Genomic DNA, 24,878 nt, shown 5'->3' on the forward strand with positions numbered 1-24,878 from the left:
CACTCTTCGTAGTTTCCCATTTTCTTTCTTTAGAACTTCTGAAAGTTCAAAGTATTTCCGTATAGTCTTTTGATTAGGCAGGAAGGTGACCATGACCCGGGATATTTGTGTTTAGGAAGAGCTCAGTCTCAGTTCTACCTTTCCCTCCAATTAAGATCTTCTTGATCATCTGATATAAGGAAAATTACCATTTATTAAGCACTTTCCTTGTGTCACGGTCTTCATGTATGTAATATCATTGTACCTGCAAGATTCATGTAAAGTAGACCCGCTTCTAACATTTTAATGGGAATATGAATCCCCTGGGAATCTTGTTAGTGCAGATTCTGATTTTGCTGGTCTGAGATGGGGTTCAAGATTCTGTATTTCTAAAAAGCTTCTAGGAAAAACCAGTAATGCTGTTTATCTGTTGGCCTTATGTTGAGTAGCAAGAATCTTAATCTTATAGATGAAAAAACTGAGCTTTAGCAAGATTAAATAAATTGCCCAAGTTCATACAGGCAGTAAATGGTAGACTAGTTATTTGATCTAGGTCTCTCTGACTCTAAAGCTCAAGATGTGATAAGGGAAGGCAGGGAAAAATGGAAAGAGAGCTTATGTTCCAATATTTCTTAAACAGGTCACTTCTCAAGTGAGTCAATGGCAGAATCCAGGACTAAATCAAAAAGTCCTGGCTCCGAGCCAAGTGTTTCCCCTTTTTCCTCTTATCAGTCCCCTAATCAGGATCTTTGCTTCATGCTTAGCAAACCATTTTTAGAATTGGCTTTTGGGTTTTCTCCATTACAGGTTTATTGCCAAACCCTGTGCACTCCATGTTGGCATCCAGGACAGTGGTCCTTATCAGGCCCAACCTAATGCCATCCTTGAAAAGGTGTTCATATCTGTTACCAAGGTAAGTGGGCAAAGAAACAGAGGAAGATTCGTGTGGGGGTTTATCCCATAGGGCAGGGGAGGATAAAAGAGCAAGTATTTCCAAGGGTAGGGATAGGATGGGATGATCTTTCACATTTGGGAAGTCCATAGAGCTATTAGGAAAACTTTATCCACTCAGGGAAATACCTTTGGGCCAGGATCCCTTAAATAAGTCAAGTTTACATACATTTGAGTTTTAGGCCTAGTAGCCACCACCACCCCTCCTTCTCCCCCAGACACACATCATATTTTGATTTTGTTTTTCCCTGCTCCAGCTCTTGTCATTACCTAGTTGCATAATCAAATGGAAATGGTACTGATAGCCTTTGCGGTTGGGTTTTAATATCTCTTTTTACTTAGCTTGGGCTGGAGGGAGAAGACCAAACAAGGATGTGTATAGATGAATGGTAAAGGTCCTTGATGTGTAAAATAGTACTTCATACTAAAAATGACTTTGGGGATGAAACCTGGAAAGAAAAACATTACTTAAGTCACTATAGTTATTGCCGCTTTGCCACTCAACTAGTCAAAGGGATTTAATGAGAGGTTTGAAGAAAAAGGGATGTTCTGACTCTGGTCATACATCTGCAGTATCCTGATGAGAAAAGGCTGGAGGGCCTGTCAAAGCAACTGGACTGGGATGTCCGAAAAATCCAATGCTGGTTTCGTCATCGGAGGAATCAGGACAAGCCCCCAACGCTCACTAAATTCTGTGAAAGCATGTAGGTGTGCAGAAGGAGGTGGGGAGTGAGGAGAAGGGTGGAGTATGACTGGACTAAGGTTTTCTTTTTGGAAATCACTTCTCTTGTTAGAATAACAGTCAATAGATGTGGAGGGCTAACTCTGTTATAGGCTGGGAAGAAGAGAACTGGAAGCCTGATCACCCTTAGTTTCTTGGACATGCTTGCCCCTAAGCTAGATGTAGTTCCATTTTGTTCCCCTTTCCCAAATAAATTGGGAATGAATTCCTATACTGGCACTTACATAGGTAGATATGCATACCCTTGTATACCTGGGTAGAGATAGTACCAGCTTGCTCTAAATTGACATTTTAGTGGGAAGCATCCCTTTTCTGGACATACTATAATCCATTTCACTGGGTTTTTGCTGATTATCCTCTGGACACCGAGTGCTGTATTTCTTATTGTCATGCAAAAAAAAATAATAGGCACTATCATCAGGGAGTCTAATATGGAAGAAACGTTTACTAAAGACAGTATACACTTGTGGAAATCTATTTTAAACAGAGGCTGGAAGATTTTTATCTCTTTGGCTTTTTCAGTAACAGTATTTGTCCCTATTATGGGAACTTAATTTCTTACCAGTAACTGTCTTATCCCCAAATCTGCTCTCTTGACTTCTTTACTTCACAGACTTTCTTTTGAGTGAATATTTTTCTAACTTCTACTTCTTGCCCATCCAGGTGGAGATTCACTTTTTATTTATGTATATTCTGCTATGGAGTTAGATTTCTCTGGTCGGTGAGTCTGAACTTTCTCTGGTTCTCTGTTGGGTTCTAATCATACCTACATCCCTGGAGATAAGAGTTAAATACCTTTAGATTTTGTCCCTTACTCCCTTTTTTTTCTCTTGTGATTTTTTTTTTTCTTGTGATAAGCTAAATAGATTGTCTTCTGTCTGGGGCCTGACATCAGTAACCTCATGACTCTACTGTTTCTCCCATAAATAATGCTAATAATAAAAAATTAATTAAATCAGCATAGTACGTGATGGTTTACAGAGCACTTGACAAAAGTCCTGTTCTTTCAAGGAGGAGACATTACAGAAATCAAGTCAGTAACTCATTATAGTGGGTAAAACAGGTATTATTCCTGCTTTTCAGTTAATTGTCAGAGTCAAAGAAGAATTTCAGGCTTTTTGATTCATGAGTCCTTTTTTTTTTTTTCACTGTACCACACTATTTTCCTCTAAATGCAATAATTGAGGCTTCAAAATACATGAAACATAAAGAGGCAGAAAGAAGGGAAAAGGAAGAGAATAGACAAATATACAGTCATATTTGGAGATTTTAATACTCTTCGTAATTGACTAAATCACTAGACAAAAATCACTGAAGATGTAGAAGATTTAAGCAACACAGTCAACCAATTTGGCCTAATTGACATTTATAGGACACTACACCAACAGCTGAAGAATATGTATTATTTTCAAGTGTACATGGAACACCAACTAAGATAACCATATGTTAGGCCATAAAATTAGTCTCAGCAAATTTTAAAATATTGAAATCTTACAAAATATGTTCTCTGACCATAATGGAATTAAAATAGAAATCAAATTAATAATAAAAAGATATCTAGAGAAATATTTGGAAGTTAAACAGCTCTTCTAAATAACCCGAAGATCAAATAAGAAATCATAGGGAAATTAGAAAATATTTTGAATTGAATGATGCTGAAAATACAACATACCAAAATGTGTGGCATGCAGCTAAAGCATACTTAAGAGGAAATTTATAACTTTAAATGTTTATATTAGAAAAGAAGAAAGCTTTAAAGTCAATGATCTAAGTTTTCACTTTAAGATCCAGAAAAAGAAGAGCAAAGTAAACCCAAAGTAAGTTAAAGGAAAGGAAAAAGCAAAAGCAAAAATGGATGAAATAGGCATTAGACAAATAATGGAGAAAATTAATAAAGCCAAAAGTTGGTTCTTTGAAAGGTTTAATTAAAATTGATAAACCCTTAGAAAAAAACAAGAAAACAAATTATCAGTATCAGGGAGAAAAAGAGGCTATCACGGGGATTTCCCTGTTTGTCCAATGTTAAGACTCCGCCTTCCAATGCAGGGAGTGCAGGTGCGATCCTGGTTGGGGAACTAAGGTCCCACATGCTGTGGGGTGTGGCCAAAACTTAAAAAAAAAAAAAAAAAGCTATCGCTACATATCCTGTAGACATTGAAAGAATAATAGGACAAGATTGTGAACAATTTAACAGTAATAAATTCAACAACTTAGATGAAATGGACTTAATTGAAACTCCATTAGAGATTATTACTTTTGACTTGTGAATCTTTGGCATGGAGATCTCGCTGTCAGTTATTAAATGAAATCATTGTCTTCCTGCCTCCCAGTTTCCTATATATTCCAGGTTGTGATGTTTCCAGAAACTATCCTAGAGCTCTCATTGCTCTTACATACCTCAAAGCATGGTTTCTCTCTTTGTAATAACACTTTCTTGTTCTAGAAGAAAAGTCTAGCCATTCAGTTACCCTAAATTCTGTCAAGAGGGATTCCTTTTCCTTTCCCAACTCTTTTGCCCCAAGCATAGAGAGAAAGGGATTATATAGATGAGCCAGGGGAGAATTCTAAGGGCTGACTTAGATTATCTGTTTTCTCTTAGTCGCCTTGGTTCTGGGACACCCGACAATGCTGGCACAGTTACCCTTATCAGGTAGGATCTGAGCCCTTTCAAGACAGGGGTCTTATGTGTGTGTGTAAGATGGGGTTGGGGAGAGTACATTGCCAGTCCCAAGGGAAGATGGCACATTTCCTTGGGATTCTTGAGGGATTAGGGACTGAGTCTCTTTGAGTCATATATTCAGGTATCTATTTTTGGGGTCCCCATAAGCAGTGAAATCCAGTGATCTGTTTGTTCCAGGTTCCTATATTCACCCTAATTGGCTGGAAAGAAAAACAGCTTCCTGGCACTTAATGAGGTGCTTTCTGGTTCATGTGTCCCTTTTGAATCCCTCAAGATTTTCTACTATGGTTCTAGTCCATAGTAGAAAAATGTCAGGGGGCTGCTAACAGAGTAGAAGAAAGAAAGGCCTCAGTGTATTTAATCCCCTGAAAAGCACTAATTGCCCAGAATTCTAGACACACTGATTTGGTTGTGCTATAGTATGTGTTAACCTTATCTGATCTCTGAAAGATGAGAGCTGAAGATGTGTATGTGGAAGGGAAGAGGTTTAAGTCTCCGCACCAATCCAAAGTCTGTTAGCTATTGCAGATCTTGGAAGATGATGGAGAGGAAGGTTATTTAATAATTTGGGGTATGGCTCCTCTGAGAGGGAGAAATTTGGGGAGGTGGAATGAGTCTTTGACTAGCTGGTATTCTAACTACTACTTTCTCTCTTCCAGCCTCTCACAAATGGGCTTTATTACTATTATATCATGGAATTGGCTTTCTATTGGTCTCTTATGTTTTCTCAGTTTACAGACATTAAAAGAAAGGTAAGGACATTGGCTCCCTCAACTCCCTGACTTATTGCATCCTCCTTTCCAGCAGCTATCATTATTGTCATTGTGATAGATTCTCTGCCCTGATTGGGACCACAAAAGAGGGAGAAAGTAGGTTTAATGGGACTTTCAGCTCTTTGTAATGTTCTCAGAAGTGAGACCTGACTAATGATGAAGTATATTTGAGGCATTCAGGGCAGCCCAGGATGAAAACAGTTAACTGTCTAAGAAGCATACCCTTTTCCTCATTTTCTCCAAGGTTCTTACATATACAAAGCTCAGGAAACTTAGTCTGAGCTTAGTTCCTAAGCTCAGAACGTAGGGATAGTAAGCCCTGATCCAGGAAAAGCCTTGATTCCAGAAAAGCTAGATCTGGCTTTTGTTTGGCATTAGGGACCCTTGTTCCCTCTCTGTTCTCCCTTCTTGGTGACCCCACTTACTTAAAGAATGTCAGTTGGAAGGGGTTTAGGATGATTTTGTTTACCCTTTTCTTACTGTTTAGGAAACGAAGATTCAGAGAAGTGAGTTGACTTGCCCACAGAGTGGCAAAGTTGGAAATGACTGAAGTTTTTTATAAGCAGACAGAAAGGGCAGAATCTTCACCTTTTATTGGTGTCCACCTGACATAATGCAGTTCCAGCAGCTCTAACCCTAATCTGTCACTAACTTGTGGTTATCTTTGGTAAGGAAAATCAGGGTTAGCCTTTGTGGGAATGGATTGAAATTGATCTGGGTTATTAGTTGTTGTGTAACCTAGAAGCTTGATACACAATTCAGATGCCTTTCACCCTCCTATGATTGGTAGACACAGGTCTTCTTACTAAAATTTTATTTTAATACATGACGCATATAAAAAGGTTTGTAATACATATGTTGGTTTTAAAACATTCTAGAACGTGTATTTGTAAACTCATCCCCAACTAAAGAGCTAAAATATACCATTGTATCTGTCTCTGTGGAGAGCACAGACTTTATATCCTTGCTTCTCTGATGCAGATTTACCTGCCCTCTCCCACCCTCTCTCCCTCACTGGGCTGGGAAGTATTTATTAGATATGTCTGATAACTCAGGTATTTAGAGATTTCTCCAGGGCTAACCTTGGCATTTGAACCCAAGAGGAAGTTTGAGCTTTAAATCTGAAAGCAGGGAGTGCTTGTAGTAAGATGGATTGTTTAGCATGTCTCTGAAATGTTTTGGAATAGTTTAGCTTTGCCCCCTTCACAAACCTCCCCTTTCTGTTAGGTCCCTTTGGTTGAAATTTCCTTCATCAAAGCAGAAGAGTCTTAGACTTTCAAGGATATCTGAAATATCTAAGGCTTGTATGCCTGACTACCACCTGGGAAATTATTTCCAAGTGTCAGCTCAGCATCCAAGCTCTACATGTTCTGCAACTACCAAAGAAAATTGTTCTTTTCTGTGTTTTGAGCTATATTAACGTAGATTATGGGTCAGTCATTGACGTAGAGAGTTTTGGGTCAAATGTTAGGCAGCTCCCTGAGGGAGAATTTAAACAAAATGGAACTTCTAAGGGGAGGGATAAGACCCTCTGAGAACAATGCAGGACATTGAGTTGGCTGGCAGCTCTATGGCCTTGCCTTTACCTGCCTGTTTTATTTTCATTCCTTCCTAGGACTTCCTGATCATGTTTGTGCATCATTTGGCCACCATTGGGCTCATTACCTTCTCCTACATCAACAACATGGTTCGAGTGGGAACTCTGGTCATGTGTCTACATGATGCCTCAGACTTCTTGCTGGAGGTAAGACCCCAACCCCCCTTTCCTCACTATTCCTCTTTCTTTACTTTTCCTCCTAAGAACTGGCTTTCTCCCCAGCTCAATTCTTATCTTCCTTTCTCCAGGCAGCCAAGCTGGCCAATTATGCCAAGTATCAGCGTCTCTGTGACACCCTTTTTGTGATCTTCAGTGCTATTTTTGTGGTGACTCGTCTAGGAATCTATCCATTCTGGTAAGTGGTAGGGCTGTGGAGCTATGGTAGATACGTAGCCATAAACTGGTGATACCTTTCACCAGTTGAGGGAACAGACCACCAAGGTTCCCTAACCCTAAATATTGCTCTGCTTCTTCCTTGACCTAACCTGACCCTGTATGGACTCTCAAAGGACCTCATTTCCCTTGCACAAATTTCTAGTGAGCTGTGATCTAGACTGAGAGCATCCAACTCACTTAGCTGTGGCTCGCCTGACTCATCTCTGAGGAGCAGTCTTCATTTTACGCCTAAGTAATTCCTTTGCCTTCTTTTGTACTGATTACAAAATTCTCAGGCTCTTGCTTGTTTTCCTGCTCTATACCCTGTCTCCCACCCTGATCAACACACACATACACCACTCTCACTTCTACACTCACTACTTTATGATACAAAGTCATTGACTCTGTGGGTTGGAGATTCTCCTTAGTCTGAGGGAATCAGCTACCAGCTGTCCTATATGTGCCTGAGGATCTGAGTAATTCCTAGGATTATGATTAAAATTGGTGTCCCAAACTTGTGAAACTCTGTATATTTGAAGTGATTAATAATATGACTTATTCTATCAGTTGCTAAGATTTCTATATCTTTCCTTATCCCTAAAGATAGAAAACTCCATGGGCCCCTTTCTTTATTCTTTTCTCACTGTGGATGAATATCTCTGGAACTTCAACTGATAGAAGGTATGGGGAGAAAACACAAGGTTCTGCTTTCCAGGGAATTCAGCTTCATCCCTATCTGTCTGGCTTTGACTCTGGAATCTGACCATTGGCCTCCCTCTTACAGGATTCTGAACACGACCCTCTTTGAGAGTTGGGAGATGATTGGGCCCTATCCCTCCTGGTGGCTCTTCAATGGCCTTCTCCTGATCCTACAGGTTCTGCATGTCATCTGGTCCTACCTAATTGCACGAATTGCTTTCAAAGCCTTGATCCGAGGAAAGGTGAGGATGAAAGATGGCTTCTTTCTTTGGGGCTGGGTGGGAAAATAGGTATTACCCAGCAAAGAGCCTAGGGCTCCAAAGTTTCCATCTTTTCTTTAAGTATGAGTGTTTAGCCATCTAAGACATGACTTAGATGTCAGAGGAAGGATCTGCCTTCTTCCTGTCCCTTAGGAATGACCATTGTAAAATAATAAACAGGTTTAGGTTTGGAGATGACCTCAACCATTTCCTACCCTTTACCTACCTACTTTGTGGATTTCATATTTTTGTTTTTAGCATGGGAACGTTTTTTCAAAGGAAATCATATGCAGAGCTCCAAGATATAAACTGTATAAAAGCAGAGATGTTAGATTGCCTAGGAGTAGTTTGGTAAGTCGCAAGCTACCCCAAGATGGCCACACTGTGATGTTCAAGATATGGTTTATGTAAGGGACTAAGTACCGATCTCACCTTACTGTTGTATGAGGCAGGGGTCTTAAGTGAGATAGGTCTTTAGGGTTTCAAATACCCATCTTATGCCAAGAGCCCAAAAGCACAAAGAAAGATCATTCAGTGATAAAACTCATAACTGAATTTTGCAAATTCTGAAGCAGTCAGACTGTGTTAGCCTGCGGGCTGGGGATTCAGCCTTCGGTAATACACAATCCCAAGGGGAGGGGCTCTGGTAGAGGATACACTGACTCTAGGACAAAGGGATGGAATGTTTCCCAGGAATATATGATCCCTTGTGTCGCTATTCTTTTTTGTTTTGTTTTGTTTTTCTTTTTCTTTTTTTGCGGTACGCGGGCCTCTCACTGTTGTGGCCTCTCTCGTTGCGGAGCACAGGCTCTAGACGCGCAGGCTCAGCGGCCATGGCTCACGGGCCCAGCTGCTCCGCAGCATGTGGGATCTTCCCAGACCGGGGCACGAACCTGTGTCCCCTGCATCAGCAGGCGGACTCTCAACCACTGCGCCACCAGGGAAGCCCTTGTGTCGCTATTCTTTATGGCTGCCATTGGTTTCAGAACTTGCTTAGTGTGCCTGTGCATCTTGCTGTAGCTACTGGACATCTCTCTTCTCCCCTGCTCTTTCCTGACCAGGTGACCTATCCAGGAAGGATTAGACCCAGACTCTGTACTCTCCACTCTTTTCTCACCTCCTTCCTTTTTTCTATGCCTGGTGGGAGCTGGACAGTTTCATCTCTTGCATGTAAGTGTATCTGTGCTTCTGGTGTTCAGTGAAGCATGTCTGTCTGAATGTGTTTCTCTTCCTTCCTGCTTTCCATTCTGTTTCCCTGGGTTGTATCAGAGCATGTATCTTTCCTGACTCCAGCAATGGTGCCGGTCGGGTGAATGGTCACATGGGAGGCAGCTACTGGCTGAAGAGTAAGGTGGTTGGTATGGGGACTTCAGCATAGATGGACTTGTAGGGCTGCTGGCAGCCTACTCCTCTGGGCCTCCCCGCATCTGCACTTCTGTGACTAGGGGGTGTGCAGGGCACTGAAGAGAATCAAAGAAGAAAATATTTTCACTTCTTTAAAAAACTCTGCCATTTTATATGGAGCTCAGGTTGGGCCATTGTTGAATGGAGCTCAAGTTGCCAGGTTCTTTTTCCTAAATTGAGGCAAGATTAGAGTCTACTCATTTTTTTTCCCCTTTCTGTTTTTCCTTTCCTTCCCACCCACCCACTGCCCCCCTCCTTTTTGAGCCTCCCTTTCCCTCAAATTTAGACACACTGCCCTCTGGTGGAAATTTCCTAAAGATCAGATAATCAGTTCATTATCTGGGTTCAGAGGTCGATAGCTATAATAAACCATAGAATCTTAGAGCTAACCAAAGCAATTACCCCACCCCTTGGCAATAGCAATTGTTGTTTTGTTTCCTTCTCACCCCCTTCTCTTAGTTACTTTAAAAAAACAAAAACAAAAAAAAAAACCACATTTATTATCCTTCAGTTCGGGAGGGCAAAAGTCTGACATAGGTTTCCCTGGGTTTCTCTCCTTTACTTTTATGGTCCACGGTAGAGAATCTGAAATACTGTGCTTGGTATGCAGGATAGTTTAGATTGAAAAACACTGCTCTAATCCAAATCCTTCGTTTGAAAATATAGAACAAAAAGCTGAGGTTGAAAGGTAAAGATTCATAGAGAGTAGCATGATTGGGACTGGGATTTTTTACTCGCTGACTGCCAGTCTGCTTTTTTTTTTTTTTTTCAGTCTACTTTTCTTTTCACCATACTGTGTATCTTGGGGTTGCTCAAGAGAAGTAACTATCAACACCCTATGACCCTAGCCATAGGGTGTCAATAGTTGAGCCCAGTTGTGGATCAGCTTTGGGGATAAAGCAAAACTCTGGATAACCAAAACTGCAGTGGCCACACCACCAGAAGATAGAAGCAATGATGATAGCCATATGTATTGTTTGTGTTGGCCTTTTCTTTTCTTGAGGTACAAGAGGAGAAAGGGTGTCTGTGGAGTTTCCTTCAAACCTAAACCACAACTGGGTGAATGATTTCAGCTCTTTTAGGCTGGTCCTGAAAGGTAAACTCCTCTACCAAGATGGCTACTTATTCCATTGAGAACGGAATTAGAGATGATGAGAGAGAAACCCAGAAAGCAGGCAAAGGATAGTCACAACAGTCTCTGTGGTCCAGATAGTATTTTGAGTCAGTTGCCACCAGAAAGTAGGCCAGATTGGGAGTAATGCCCAAACATGGGCTCTGTGGGCTTTGTCTGTCTTATGATTCTAGAAAAGTTCTGTCCTTACCTTTTCTACCTTTGGCCTCATCCCACCCAGGTATCTAAGGATGATCGCAGTGATGTGGAAAGCAGCTCAGAAGAAGAAGATATGACCAGTAGCACAAAAGGCCCCTGTGGCCGCAGCTCCAGCAATGGTGCCGGTCGGGTGAATGGTCACATGGGAGGCAGCTACTGGCTGAAGAGTAAGGTGGTTGGTATGGGGACTTCAGCGTAGATGGACTTGTAGGGCTGCTAGCAACCTACTCCTCTGGGCCTCCCCGCATCTGCACTCCTGTGACTAGGGTGTGTGCAGGGCACTGAGGAGAATCAAAGAAGCAAATATTTTCACTTTTTTAAAAAAACTCTGCCATTTTGTATTTAATAGCCTCCAGGTTCTTTCAGTAATGTTATTTGCTCTGTGTGTGCGTGTGTGTGTGCATATGTGTGCACATGTGCATATGCATTTGTGCATATGTGTGAGTTTCGTTGCCTAGGTTGGAGCACAAGCCTGGTCCCCTTTGAACCCACCTCAATCCCAGATTTGGCTGCATCTTGAATCATGCTGGCTCCAGAGAGTCCCCTCCCTTGTTGCCCATGGCTCTTGAAGCTCTGGCCATCTGAATGGAGCAGCTAAGTTCACTCCAGGTTTCTGCACTGTTCCTCCTTTGGAGATGGAATACTTCACACGACGTTATATAGGAACAGACAACCATGAATGGATGGCCAGGATTGCTGTGGCCCCTAGCTAGGTCCCCTTCCTGCCACCTGGTAGTGATGGACAGCTGCTGATAGATACCCTGCTCTTCATTCAGTGGTACGCAGGGAGTTGGGGGGTGGGAGGAGCAGGTGAGCTGAGGGCTGGAGGACAGCAGCCACTGGGTGAGTTGTTAACGGTTTATACTATTGTTTACTCTTCTGTGATTAAAAGTGCTTCAACCCTCATCTGCTGTCTCAACCTCTTTAGTGACTCTGTCCCCAATCCCCTGAACCCATAATCTAATTAAGAACTTTTTCAGGTCTGATTCTAGAGGCCATTGGACACCAAGTTTTTCCTTTCTGTGCATGCTGGAAAGAGAGCGCCTGCATTTTAGGGCTTTATATTTTAAGAAAAAATAAACGTGTAATGACCATAAGAAAAAATACTGAGCAGATGAAAGCATGTATATTACTAAAGCAACAAAGGCTGTGGTTGAAGAGCTAAGACACCTTGAGTATTTCCTGTATTTCCCATTTTATTGAATACAGAGACTGCCAGTTAACATCTTAAGATTGCGATAAGTGAGTCTAAGCAGATGTTTTCTCTTTAGTTGTTTTCTCTTTTAGCCTATGGAGAAACAGTCTTCCTAATCTAGATTTTTCTCTAGTTGAGGTCAAGGCAAAATTACTAATAGTAGTATTCATCTCTTAAAATAGTTTTCCATTTAGTGAATATTCAGATTACCAAAATATTTCCAGATGCTCTTGTGTACATTAAGACATATGGTGTGCTTCATTGTTAGGGAGATGGATCAAAATTGAAAGAAGTAGGTTATTGTTCTAAGAATCAGATACTCATTTGATGTTCATTGACATTATTGGGATATTGACTCTACTAAACTTACTGAGTGGCTGGATTTTAAAAAGACTTACTATAGGGCATGGAAAAATTAAGTTCTAAAAAGTCTTACCTAGTTATTTGGTCAGAGCTAGTCAGGAAGACTAAAAGACTAGGGTCTTACATTTAGTTCCTCAATTTGCCGTATTGTTGAATAAATTAGTAATTATAAAATATGAATGAAAATGCTTTTGAAAGTCAGACAAGGTATGTATATTGCCTTTTGAAATTTGAACAATTGCTTTGTAAATACAATCTGAATTAGTTGGCCCAGTTAATCTGACAAAAGATGCAACCAAGTGGTATAATAATTAAAGTAATAATTGCTAACACATAGCTCTTTATTACATGCCAGGTACTGTATTAAGCACTTTACATATGATTAAAATACAGCAAAATAGGTTAACTTGCCTAAATTCAAACAGCTAGTAAAGAATCAAACTCAGAGTCTCTGTTCTTAACCACTATACTGTAACACTTCCCAAGACTTCATATGAGGAAGAATAGTTGTTGAAGAAGCATTTAGCCAGAGGCATAGACTGATTAGAGTTAGCCTTGGATGAGTGAATTGAGATTAGGGTCAGTTATAGGAACAGGGTCTTGTTCTGAAGAGGAGCTATATGCATATAGCTGGAGTGGGAGATGAGAGAGAGGTTGCTAGGGAGTTTGAATACAGAGCCGGAAGATAATAGTGTTAACGGGGGGGTGGGCAGCAAGACTGTCATGAGGCCAGTTTTATAGATGGCCTGGGAAGGTTTTATGCCTGAGAGGAAGGCCCCAAATCAGTGCAGAGCAGGTTAGATGCAGACCCATCATCCCTACCCAAGAACTAGGAATATTTGTAAGAGAAGCAAGGCATTACCTCTCCTCTGTTGAATGTAAAAGAGTTTTAACTTTATTATTTATTGAAAAGATAACATGTTTGTATAGTGCTTAACTGCTTTGAAGATGATTTCATTACATCAAAAAGTGAACTTCAGAACACTGCTGTGAAAGTAGGGATTATTATCTCCATTCCATAAATGAATGTTCTGATTGTCTGTTACAATGTAACTAACCACCTGAAAACGTAGTGGCTTGAAAGAACATTTTATTATTTCTCATGGTTTGGTTGGTTGAATGAGCCCAGTTGGAAATATCTCATGTGGTTGCAGTCAGATGGCAGCCGGGAATGGAGTAGTTTAAAGACTCAACTGAGCTGGATGTCAAAGATGATTAACTGGTCTGGCTAGAAGTTAATGCTGACTGTTCCCTAGGAACTCTGTCGGGGCTATCAACTAACGTACCTAAACGTGACCTCTCCGTGCCTTGGGCTTTGCTCAGGTGGTTGCATTCCATGATGCAGGGAGCAGAAGTCACTAGGCCAGTTAAGAATGTTGACTGGGGGAATTCCCTGGCGGTCCAGTGGTTAGAGCCGCCAGCGCTTTCCCTGGTGGCCCAGGTTCAATCCCTGGTAGGGGAGCTAAGATCCTGCAAGCCGAGCGGTGTGGCCAGAAAAAAAAAAGAGAATGTTGACTGGAACTGGCACACATTACTTCCCCTATATCCTGTTGATCAAAGTAGTCACAAGGACCACCTAGATACGAGGGGGTGGTGAGATAGATTCTACTTCTTGAAGCAGTGGCGAGGTCACTGCAGAAGAGCATGGGGAACGGGAGGTATGGTTGCATACACCTTTGAAAAATTCAGTCTGCCACAGTTAGAAAACTGAGTCTCAGAAGTTGTTCAAAAAACACAAACATCTTAGATTGCCTATCATGTATCATGAGCTTTCGCAGTCATAATCCTAAAAATAATCATATGAGTTTGGTTAGTGGGTGATAGTATGCTGATTTTTTGTTTTAATTTTATTTATTTATTTATTTATTTATTTATTTATTTATTTATTTATTTATGGCTGTGTTGGGTCTTCGTTTCTGTGCGCCGGCCTTCTCTAGTTGCAGTGAGCGGGGGCCACTCACTGTCATAGCCTCTCTTGTTGCGGAGCACAGGCTCCAGATGCACAGGCTCAGTAGTTGTGGCTCACGGGCTTTGTTGCTCCGCGGCATGTGGGATCTTCCCAGACCAGGGTTCGAACCCGTGTTCCCTGCATCGGCAGGCAGACTCTCAACCGCTGCGCCACCAGGGAAGCCCTAGTATGCTGATTTTAAACCAAGTTCTTCAGACTTTAGGTCCAGTATGCCTGCAGGAAGATATTTTCAGTTCAATAAAATATTTATTTAGTGCCTACTTTATGATAGGCACTGTGGCAGAGAAGCTGGGGACACAAAGATGAACAAGATCTGGTTTCTACTTCAGAGATCTCAGACTGCAGTTAGGAAAGGGAAAAAAATGCTACAATGTGATAACAACTATTCTAAATTATTCTTGGCAAGGTGGGAGAAAAGTTGAAGGTGGACCTGGGCCATTAAAGATGAGTAGAGCTTTGCCAGGAAAACAGGAATAGGAAGGTGTTATGTTTGGAAGAGATGGGAGTATATGAAAGCTATCAGTTCTGTCTTAATGTAGACTAAAATAACCTGAGACAAACATTCAGGAATGGTGGATAAAGTTGTGGTGGTTTTTTTCTTTTTCTTTAATGCACAGCTGAGCTTCCAAGAAAGGGACACAAAAGATGCAAAGGTATTGAAAACGGGAGCAGAAGGCAAAACAGCTGATGCAGTTATTGAAGGGAGAGGAGAATATAACCTAAGGACTTGGGTTTTAATGCTGACAAGAGACAAGATTGTGGCCCCATGCAGAAAGCTGGAACTGAGACCTCCAGTTAAAGCTGGGACCCAGAAAGAGCAACAGCAAAAGGGGGAAACTATCAAAAATTCACACAGTTGGCAAAAGGAGAAAGCAAAGAAATTTGAATGCTTGGGCTTGTGGGGTCAGGATGCTCCTGAGAATTTTCTCAATTTCTAAGCCCACACTTCATGTGAATCTGAGAACCTGAATGTATACTTCCTGTGTGGTCTGGGAAACAACACACCTCCAACCCCATCCCCAGGTAAGAACTTGCAGGAAAACTGATTTCAGATCAGTTATCTATAGGACTGCTCTGGAAAGACCTGTACATGACGATGCAGACAATGTGGGATTCTTATACTACCACCAGCACCCCCCACCAAATAAAAAAGTTCCAAAAGATTTCCTCAAACCTGCAGCACATATAACTAACAAAATACAAGTATCCAGAGTATGAATAATTTTTAAAATGACAAAGCCCAATAGCAAGAAAAGGAGAGGGGGAGGGAGCAAAGGATATGCATAGGTAATTCCTGGAGGGTGTATGCCAATGGATAATCAATAAAAAGGTGATCATCCTTACTGGAAATCCATGATATGTAAATTAAAATGAACAGAAACCCCTTGACACCAACAGAATGAGGAAATGTTGCTGGTGAGAGTACATTGACATAACTGCTTTGGAAAAGCAACTTAACAACTAGTAAAGCTAAACATTAGTAATTGGTCTTTTATAGAAACTAGTACAAGGATACTCATTGAATTGCTGTTAATAAGAGGGAAAAAGCGGAAGAGACTCAGTGATCTTTCACTAGAGGAATGGAATAAATTGATTTACTCATGTAATTGGAATATTATACAGCAATTAAAATGAAGAGCTAAGTTTTCCTATTAATACGGATCTATTAGTCTGAACCAGTAGGACATATATATATTTATGTATAAATTTTAAAAAAATGTATTATAGGGAATTGGTTCATATGGTTTTGGAGGCTGAGAAATCTCAGGATCTGCAGTCAGCAAGCTGGAGATCCAGGAAGGCTGATGGTATAGTTCCAATCTGAGTCCAAAAGCCTGACAACCAGGAAAGCCGGTGGTGTAAGTCACAGTCCAACTCCATAGGCAGGAGAAGACCAGTGTCCAGCTCAAAGACAGTCAAGTAGACAGAAAGACTGCCCTCTTACTCCATCTTTTTTTAAAAATTAAAGTATTGTTGATTTATATTATATCAGCTTCAGGTATATATTTTTTAGATTCCACATATAAGTGCCAACATAGAGTATTTGTCTTTCTCTACCTTATTTCACTTAGCATAATACCCTCCAAGTCCATCTGTGTTGTTGCAAATGGCAAATTTTCATTCTTTATGGCTGAGTAATATTCCATTATATATATATATATACACACACACACACCACATTTTCTTTATCCATTCATCTGTTGATGGACACATTAGTTGCTTCCATATCTTGGCTACTTTAAATAATGCTGCTATGAACATTGGGGTACATATATCTTTTCGAATTAGTGTTTTCATTTTCTTCAGGTATATACCCAGGAGTGGAATTGTTGGATCATATGTTATTTCCATTTTTAGTTTTTTGAGGAACCTCCATACTGTTTTCCATAATGGCTGCACCAATTTACATTCCCACCAACAGTGTACTAGGGGTCCCTTTTCTCCACATCCTTGCCAACATTTGTTATTTGTGGACTTTTTTTTTTTTTTTGTGGACTTTTTGATGATAGTCATTCCGACAGGTGTGAGATGATATCTCACTGTGGTTTTGATTTGCATTTCCCTAATGATTAGCACTATTGAGCATCGTGTGCCTGTTGGCCATCTGTGTGTCTTCTTTGGAAAAATGTCTATTTGGGTCTTCTGTCCATTGGGTTGTTTTTTTACATTGAGTTGTATGAGCTTACTCCACCTTTTTGTTCTATTCAGGCTGTTAATGGATTGGATAAGGCCCAACCCCATTGGGGAAGGCAATCTGCTTTACTCAGTGTACAGATTCAAATATTAATCTCATCCAGAAACACCCTCTCAGGTGTACCAGGAATACTATTTAACCTTCTGTCTGGGCCTTCAGTGGCCACGTCAACACATAAAATCAACCAGTGTGAAGGATAAATATCAGAAACATAATGTTGAATGAAAAAGGCAAGTTACAAAAGAATATGTCCCGTTTGATGCAATTAACATTACTTTTTGTTTTTTTGCGGTACACGGGCCCAGCCGCTCCGTGGCATGTGGGATCTTCCCGGACCGGGGCACGAACCCGTGTCCCCTGCGTCGGCAGGCGGACTCACAACCACTGCGTCACCAGGGAAGCCCAACAGTACTTTTTAAACCCAAAAATATATTTAGGGTACTTATGTAGTAGACATACAGAAACATACAGCAACTGCACGATGGATAGTGCTTATCTATATGGAGTGGGGGGGTGTGGATTTGGTATGAAATTTTATTTCTGGTGCTCTTCAGTAAGTTTGGAATAATTCATCATTTAAAAAATTTTTAAATGTAAAAACAAGTATGTGGCATTTTCAGGGAACTCTGATCTGTTGCAGTTGGATCAAAGTGGCAGGAGATGAGAATAAGAAGGTTGCTTGGGGCCAGATTGTGAAGAACCTTGACTATCAGGCCAAAGAGTTAAATTTTAGCTGGTAGGTCATGGGAGCCACAAAGTTTTAAAGCAGTAAGATGAGTCTTCTAAAAGCAGTTGTAGAGAGGGTTTTCCTAGGACTTGGAACGTAACCTAAGAGAGATAAAGAAAATGGCTTTTTAAAAAAAGGGGCCTATGAATTGGCGTAGGGCAGTACACAGTAGGGTTATCTGTACCACCTTCACCTCAGCCGTCGGCATACAATGCTGTTTTTTCTTCTAGTTCAGCAAGGTCTCTCATAGGGCAGGTCTCACCAAAAAGAGTTCAGCCGCAAGCCCTAAGCCTATAAAAGTAGATTTGGGATCTGCTTTCGCTCAACTGACTTCTATGAAAGACTTTTAGGAAACAATATAAAACTTTCTAGCAGCAACATGGCTTTGCTGGGAATAATTTATTATAAGGAATTGTGGCTCGTGCAGTTATGGAGGTATTCCTTGTGGCTGGTCTGTTTCCTTCATTGTCCTCTCTCTCCAATAAGGTTCTTAGGACAAGCTATAACCCTGCTACCAAAGTTGATCCTGACTAACACAGGGTGGGGAGAGCTATGGTGTCCCAAGCTTTGCCCATTAGTCCTTCTCTCCTGAGTCTTTGGCCTCTGAATAGTTGAAGAGACCAGCAAAAGGAGAATTCAATCAGCATATATTTCTTTCTGTACATGTAAACACATTGAAAATGGTAGAAAAAATACACCAAACTGTTAACACAGGCAATTTCTGAGTAGAGAAATGGGAAGGGGTGTTGGGGTGGGACAGAATGACAAGGGGCACTTTTATTTATCTGTATTTTAAAATATTTTCCATTGAAAATATATTCATGTATTGAGTCCTGACCTTAAGGAGTTACAAACTAGTAGATATGATATAAATGAACACAATTTTTTTTTCTTAAACAAAAAGCAAAAAACCTGTTGAAGCAAGTGTGGCAATATGTTCAAAACAATTAAAACAGGAATAAGTATATGGGTTTTATTTCTAAATTCCCTCAGCTTTTGTATATGTTTGTAACTCAAAAAATATTTTTGTTATAAAAGCTATATATGCTCATGGTAAAAATATGTTAAGTACATGACATCTCCATTCACCCTAATCATTATTAACAGTTTGGTATATAGCCTTCTAGAACCACTTGTCAGATAACCAAATGTATACAAGTGTGTTTCTTTTAAAACAAAAATGAGATTATACCATACATATTCTGCTGGTTTTGACTGATAACATTCCATTTTATGGGTATACCGTTATTCATTAACTAATTCTTGAGCTTATTTAAGGCTCTTTACTATTAACATAATACTGCAAATAATAACCTTGTACGAAAATATTATACAGTTGTGTGACTGTTTCTAAGGGCAAGAGTCCTAGCAGTGAAATAACTAGGTAAGAGGGTGTAGACGCTTTAAATTTTTGATAGAAAAAGACTATACAAACTTGTATTGCCATTAACGAGAGATTGCCCTGTATTATTTAAGTATTAAAAGTGCTGTGAGGACTTCCCTGGTGGCGCAGTGGTTGAGAGTCCGCCTGCTGATGCAGGGGACACGGGTTCGTGCCCCAGTACGGGAAGATCCACATGCCGCGGAGCAGCTAGGCCCATGAGCCATGGACGCTGAGCCTGCTCGTCCGGAGCCTGTGCTCCGCAACGGGAGAGGCCACAGCAGTGAGAAGCTCGCGTACCCCAAAAAAAAAAAAAAAAAAAAAAAAAAAAAAAAAGTGCTGTGAAAGGGGTGGTTGTTATGGAGTACAAGAGGTCTTAAATATCATGATAGGGAATTTGACCTTGACCCAGTAGCCAGTGGTTCTCATCTCTATAAAAAGCCCAATACCATTTTTTTTTTCTCTTGCAAAGGCATTTAAGGGCATACATTTCCTGACATGATCTTGGGCTGTGTCCTGCAGTTTTATATGAAATACTTTGTTTTATTGCTTTAAAGAAGGTAAGAAATTTCAGTTTTGGTCTTTCTCTTTGATTTGAGGGTTGCCCAGGAATATTTCATTTCCACGTAGTTGAGAATATCATTATTTATTTATAATTTTATTGGATGTGATCAGAGCATACAGTCTGTAAAATTCCCACAATCTGTAAAATTCCTCCTTTTAAATTTGTTAAAAAATTGTTTTAAATAGTCAATCAGTGTTTATAAGTGAACTATAGATATTCACAGATCTATTCTATACTTATTATATATACACACACGTGTGTATAAGGTTTGTTGTTTGTATTTTCCATTTCTTCTCAGTCCTTACTTTATTCTTCTAGTGCTGTTCAGTCTGAACAAAGTAAGATAAGACTCTCAACATAATTGTATTTTTAACCTGTTCTCCTGTATTCCTACGAATTTTTGCTTTAGTTTTTTTCGTTGCTTTGTTTGTTGCAAATTTATGATAACCACCCTTCATAATTTATGTCTTTTTATATTACCAGATGATCTCTTTATTCCATTTAGTGTTTGTTAACCTTTCTTAATATTACCATTCTTGCTTTACATTCGTTTGCATTTCTGGTATGTCTTACCCATCTATTTTCAACTTCTCTTTATTAGTGAGCATGTTTATTAGAAACTATATATACTTTGGATTTGCTTTTTTAGCCCAGTCTATTAGATTTTGTCTTTTAATGGGAGAATTCAGTCTTGATATTTAGTGTAATAACCGATGAACTTAATTATATTTCTTCATCTTAATTTGACAGCAAATAAGTCTATTCTTCTTTATTAAATATAGTTCATGCTCAGTAAATACTAAACAATTGCTTGAGTTTAGGTTTTAACAAGCTTTTTTGAAATGACAGTAGGTGCTCCAAGTGAAAATGAGGTAGGAAAGGACTGAACCTAGGCAGGGAGTAAGACTGAACGGATATATATTGGCATGTTACGTATTATCTACTCTGAGTTCTCCAGAGAATCGGAACCAGTACATTAGAGAGAGAATAAGAGTGAGGGCAAGAGAGACTGATTTATTTCAGGGAATTGGCTAACACAGTTGTAGGGACTGGGAGGTCTGAAATTTAGAGCAGGCCGGCAGGCTGAAAATGCAGTGAAGAGTTGTTGCAGTCCAAGATCCACAGGCTGGAAACTCAGGTAGGGGTTCTATGTTACAGTCTTAATGCCGAATTCCTTCTTTGTGAACTCTGTCTTTGCTTTTAAGGCCTCAACTGATTGGGTGAGGCCCATCCATATTATGGAGGACAATGTGCTTTACTCCAAGTTGGCTGATATGTTAATTACACCTAAAAAATACCTTCAAAGCAACATGCAGACTGATGTTTGACGAAACAACTGGGCACCATAGCCTAGCCAAGTTGAAACAAAATTAACCATCACCTCAACACCATAGCAAAAGCTGACCAAATATGAATGGATTATTTCTAAACCAGGTGGTTACAAATATTTGTAACACTCCCTTTACTATCCTTAAATGCAATTAACATTTAACTTATCTACTGTACACATAATTTTTAAAAATCACCATAATGTTCTAATAGTAATATAAAGGATATGTTTTAAGAATTATAATAAAATTATTTCCACATATAAATATTGGGCATAGTTATACTAGCACTCAGATGCTTGCACTTCTGTACATTCACCATGAATACAGTGGCTACAAATGCAGACTGATACTATCGTGTTGTGTCAGAGATTCAAATGCCAGGAACAGACTGCCGTCAATGGCATGGTTTTTTGAAATGGTGAACAAAAGTTCTAAATAAACTACACTACAATCTCCCCTCCATTTATACAGTAATTGCATGCCTAGAGGATTCAGAGTACACTAAAAACTGTACAAAAAAATACTTCATATTTATAGGTAAAAGAGGTTATAGGCTCAGCTAATTATAAATTTTTTCACTTGAATATTTATAGGGACATTTGATAGTTGTGCAGGACTTGGGACAGTATGTTGTGTAAGACTATCCCAGACATTGTGAGAATTCTGGCATCCTTGGCCTCCACCTACCAGACGCCAGAGATGCTTCCCAATCATTGTGACAATCAAAACACTTTCACCTCTGTTGTGTGTGTGGGGTGCCACTTCTGCTGAGAACTACTGTAGTAAATAATAGGAAGCTATCAAAAGTATTTTTTCTCCCCTCAACTTTTTGAGAAATTGGAAAAAGAGAGAAAAACATTAAGAATGCTGTATGCTCTCATATTTGCAATACCCCAAATTAATACCTCTAACATTTTGTCTTACTTCAAATCTTATTTTTAAAAGAAATAAAAAATTAGAGACCTGTGACATTTTGATATAATAAATATATAATTGGTCTTAGTCCCAGGTTCTTGGCACAGAGCTTCTAAGACCCTTGGGAATCTCCAGAGTGATATATCTTTTTTTTTGCTAATGAGGTTACTCTTGGTGGGCCCCTAGATAGTTTCAGGTTGGGAGCTGGTTGCCAGAGGAACAAGACAAGGCAGATTAGAAGGCTGGAACTTTCAGCCCCACATTCCCGATCTCCTGGGAGGGGAGAGGTGCTGGGGATTGGGTTAATCAGTGAATGGCTGATGATTTAATCATGCTTATATAATGGAACCTCCATTAAAACTCTAAACAGTGAGGTTCAGAGCTTCTGGGTGGAACACATAGAGATGCTGATACAGGGTTGTTCCCGAGTGGTATCCTTTATAATAAACAACTAGTAATAATACATAGTTTCTCTGAGTTCAGTCACGTGAGCCATCACAGCAAACCTGAGGAGGAGGTCGTGGGAACGGATCTGTAGCTGTCAGGCAAAGTGTGGGTAACCTGGGGACCCCACTACTTGTGAATGACTGAGCCCTTAACCTGTGGTGTCTGCCCTAACTCCACGTAGCTTAGTGGCAGAACTGAACTGCAGGACATAGTTGGTGTCTGGAGAGTTGGAGAATTGTTTGGTGTGGGAGAAACATATTTGGTGGTAGAAGTGTTGTGAGTAGAGGAAACAGTTTCCATTTAAGACCCCCTATAACCTCTGCCCTCTTCCACCTCACCTCATCCCCAATGTAACGGCTACTATTGTCCTTTCAATCTATTTTTTATACTTTTATAATCACATATGTATCCATAGCAACATAGAATATGAATTTCCCCGTGGGTTTGTGATGTATCCTCTATCATATTCAATTTCTCACAGATACACTGATCTGTGTCTGAGTTTATTATTCTGTGCCATTGATCTGTTTGTCTGCTCCTGCACTAGTACAACATTTAGATTACCATTAGCTTTCTACTATGTCTTGATATCTGGTAACCCCAACCCATCTTGTTTCTTTTCAAAACTGTCTTAGATACCTGTGCTTTTAAAGATTTTTTTAGAGAAAAAGTGGTGTCTTCTATAGATACTTGGCCCAGCATGGGAGCGTGAAGAGTCAGAGAAACCTTTTAGGAAAAAGAGGATAGAAAGGATGTTCCATTTAGAGAGAAAGAAAGAACAGGCATGGAGACAAGAAACAACGTGCAACCACACAGGTCATTTGATTTTACAGAACACAAAGGGTGAGGTAGGAACATAAGGTGGGTCAAGTCTTAAGGACCTCATGCATCACACCAAGGAGTCTGGACTGGACCTTATAGGTCAGGGATTCTTAACCTATTGTCTATGGTTGAGCTTCAGAGGGGATCCAAAGCAGAATGCCATAATCGAATCTGTTCCAAATAGATGTCTCTGACAGCAATGTGGCAAATATGAGGTCAAGATTGGAACTAAGACCCCTAAAAGGCTCCTGCAAAAGTATAAGCAAGAAATGACAAGGGTAGAACTGACTGAATGGATGTTTAAATGGTAGAAATTAATAAGACAGTTACTTGGTTGGGAGTAGGGTACAGAGAATAGTGTAATGAGACTCCCATAATCCTGACTTAAATGATAGTGAAAATAAGGGGAAAAAAAACAAGTAGGTCCGGGAGATATGAAGGAATGCTATTAGTCGTGGACAGGTTAGAGAGGACTATAGGATTTGAGTGGATATAGCAAGCAACTGGATATATCTGAAGCTCCAAAGGTCAACCTGGAAGATACAAATGTGGAGGTCAGCAGCAGGTATTAATAGCTGACATTTATTGCTTGTCAGGTACCGGAGTATTAATATGAATTGTCTCATTTAATCCCAGACCAATCTTCTAACTTAGAAGCTACCACTTAAGCAAGTTTATGTACTGCGAAGAAGGAAGAGGGTGAGTTAGATAACTAATGGAGCAAGGTCTGGGGTTGAGAAGGGTAAGGCTGGAGGCAGGGCAGCAGTTCGGGTGCTCAGCTGTGGGCACAGGCTGGACAGGGAAGCAGTTTAGATCAAAAAGGGGGTGAAAGATTGGAAGGAAAAAAAGGAATCCAAAGATTTGAAGTATTCAAGTTCTCGAATACAGTGAAAATGAGAATGTAAGAAAGCTCCTCAAAAAGGACTGATTTTACACTGTTTGAAAGTGGCACTGGGGAGCTGAGAGAATGGTCACTTTACTGTCTGTACAGGCAAATGAGAAAGCAGAGAAGGCAGTGGAGTCCTTGGTTAACACATCAAGAGAGGATGGGAGTAAATGAATTGAGGATATAGAAATGCTGAGTTTTTAAATCATGGAAGAGGGCCTTCAGGTGAAAGGTTAAGGAATGGGGGACAAAGGTCAGAGCAGTATGTACATGAGAGAGGACAGGTGTCCAAAGGGGTTGATATTTGGGGCGATCACCAAGAATGACGTGAACAAGCAAGCCTCAAAGCTCAAAACGAAATGGTGGTGGGACTGCCCTGGCGGTCTAGTGGTTAAGACTCTGGGCTTCCGCTGCAGGGGGCATGGGTTCAAACTAAGATTCCACATGCCACGTGGCCAAAAAAAAAAAATGATGGCAAGAATATCTCTTCATAGTTGGATTTTACCTTGAATGCATCGTTTTCTTTCAAATCCTCTTCACAACTCTGCAATCAGACCTGCAGGTAGATTCTTGTGCAGTGGCAGTGAGAAATCAACCCTGATGCTAATACTATACCCACTATGCTTAGGAGATGGACTGCATTACTGTAGGCTGCCCGAAAGCCCTTCACATTTTAAGAACTATCCACCTCCACTTTGTGCAATTTTAACAGCTGTTAAACAAGGGCCCCTGCCTCCCTGGCTCAGAAGTGCACATGTGGCCAAGCTGGCCAGAGAACTCCATTACCTGGAC

At 40.3% G+C, this 24,878-nt stretch overlaps 1 protein-coding gene across 2 annotated transcripts in view; it reads left to right on the forward strand.

Annotated features, from left to right (window-relative positions):
• The window catches only part of CERS5 (ceramide synthase 5), a 35,712-nt gene extending 24,016 nt beyond the window's left edge, over nt 1-11,696 (forward strand). Inside the window, exons 2-10 of one of the 2 annotated variants that reach the window (XM_032644863.1) lie at nt 787-892; nt 1,504-1,634; nt 2,336-2,393; nt 4,272-4,322; nt 5,012-5,104; nt 6,741-6,869; nt 6,971-7,077; nt 7,882-8,038; nt 9,118-9,641. In XM_032644863.1, coding sequence (XP_032500754.1) covers nt 787-892; nt 1,504-1,634; nt 2,336-2,393; nt 4,272-4,322; nt 5,012-5,104; nt 6,741-6,869; nt 6,971-7,077; nt 7,882-8,038; nt 9,118-9,258 — 973 coding nt within the window. In that variant the 3' untranslated portion in view covers nt 9,259-9,641. Of the gene's footprint in view, nt 1-786; nt 893-1,503; nt 1,635-2,335; nt 2,394-4,271; nt 4,323-5,011; nt 5,105-6,740; nt 6,870-6,970; nt 7,078-7,881; nt 8,039-9,117; nt 9,642-10,812 lie in introns of those variants that run through there. The other variant, XM_032644862.1, reaches the window with a different exon arrangement.
• The last annotated feature ends 13,182 nt before the right edge of the window (nt 11,697-24,878 follow it).

This window comes from Phocoena sinus, chromosome 10 (genome assembly GCF_008692025.1).
Source record: "Phocoena sinus isolate mPhoSin1 chromosome 10, mPhoSin1.pri, whole genome shotgun sequence".
Classification (NCBI taxonomy): domain Eukaryota; kingdom Metazoa; phylum Chordata; class Mammalia; order Artiodactyla; family Phocoenidae; genus Phocoena; species Phocoena sinus.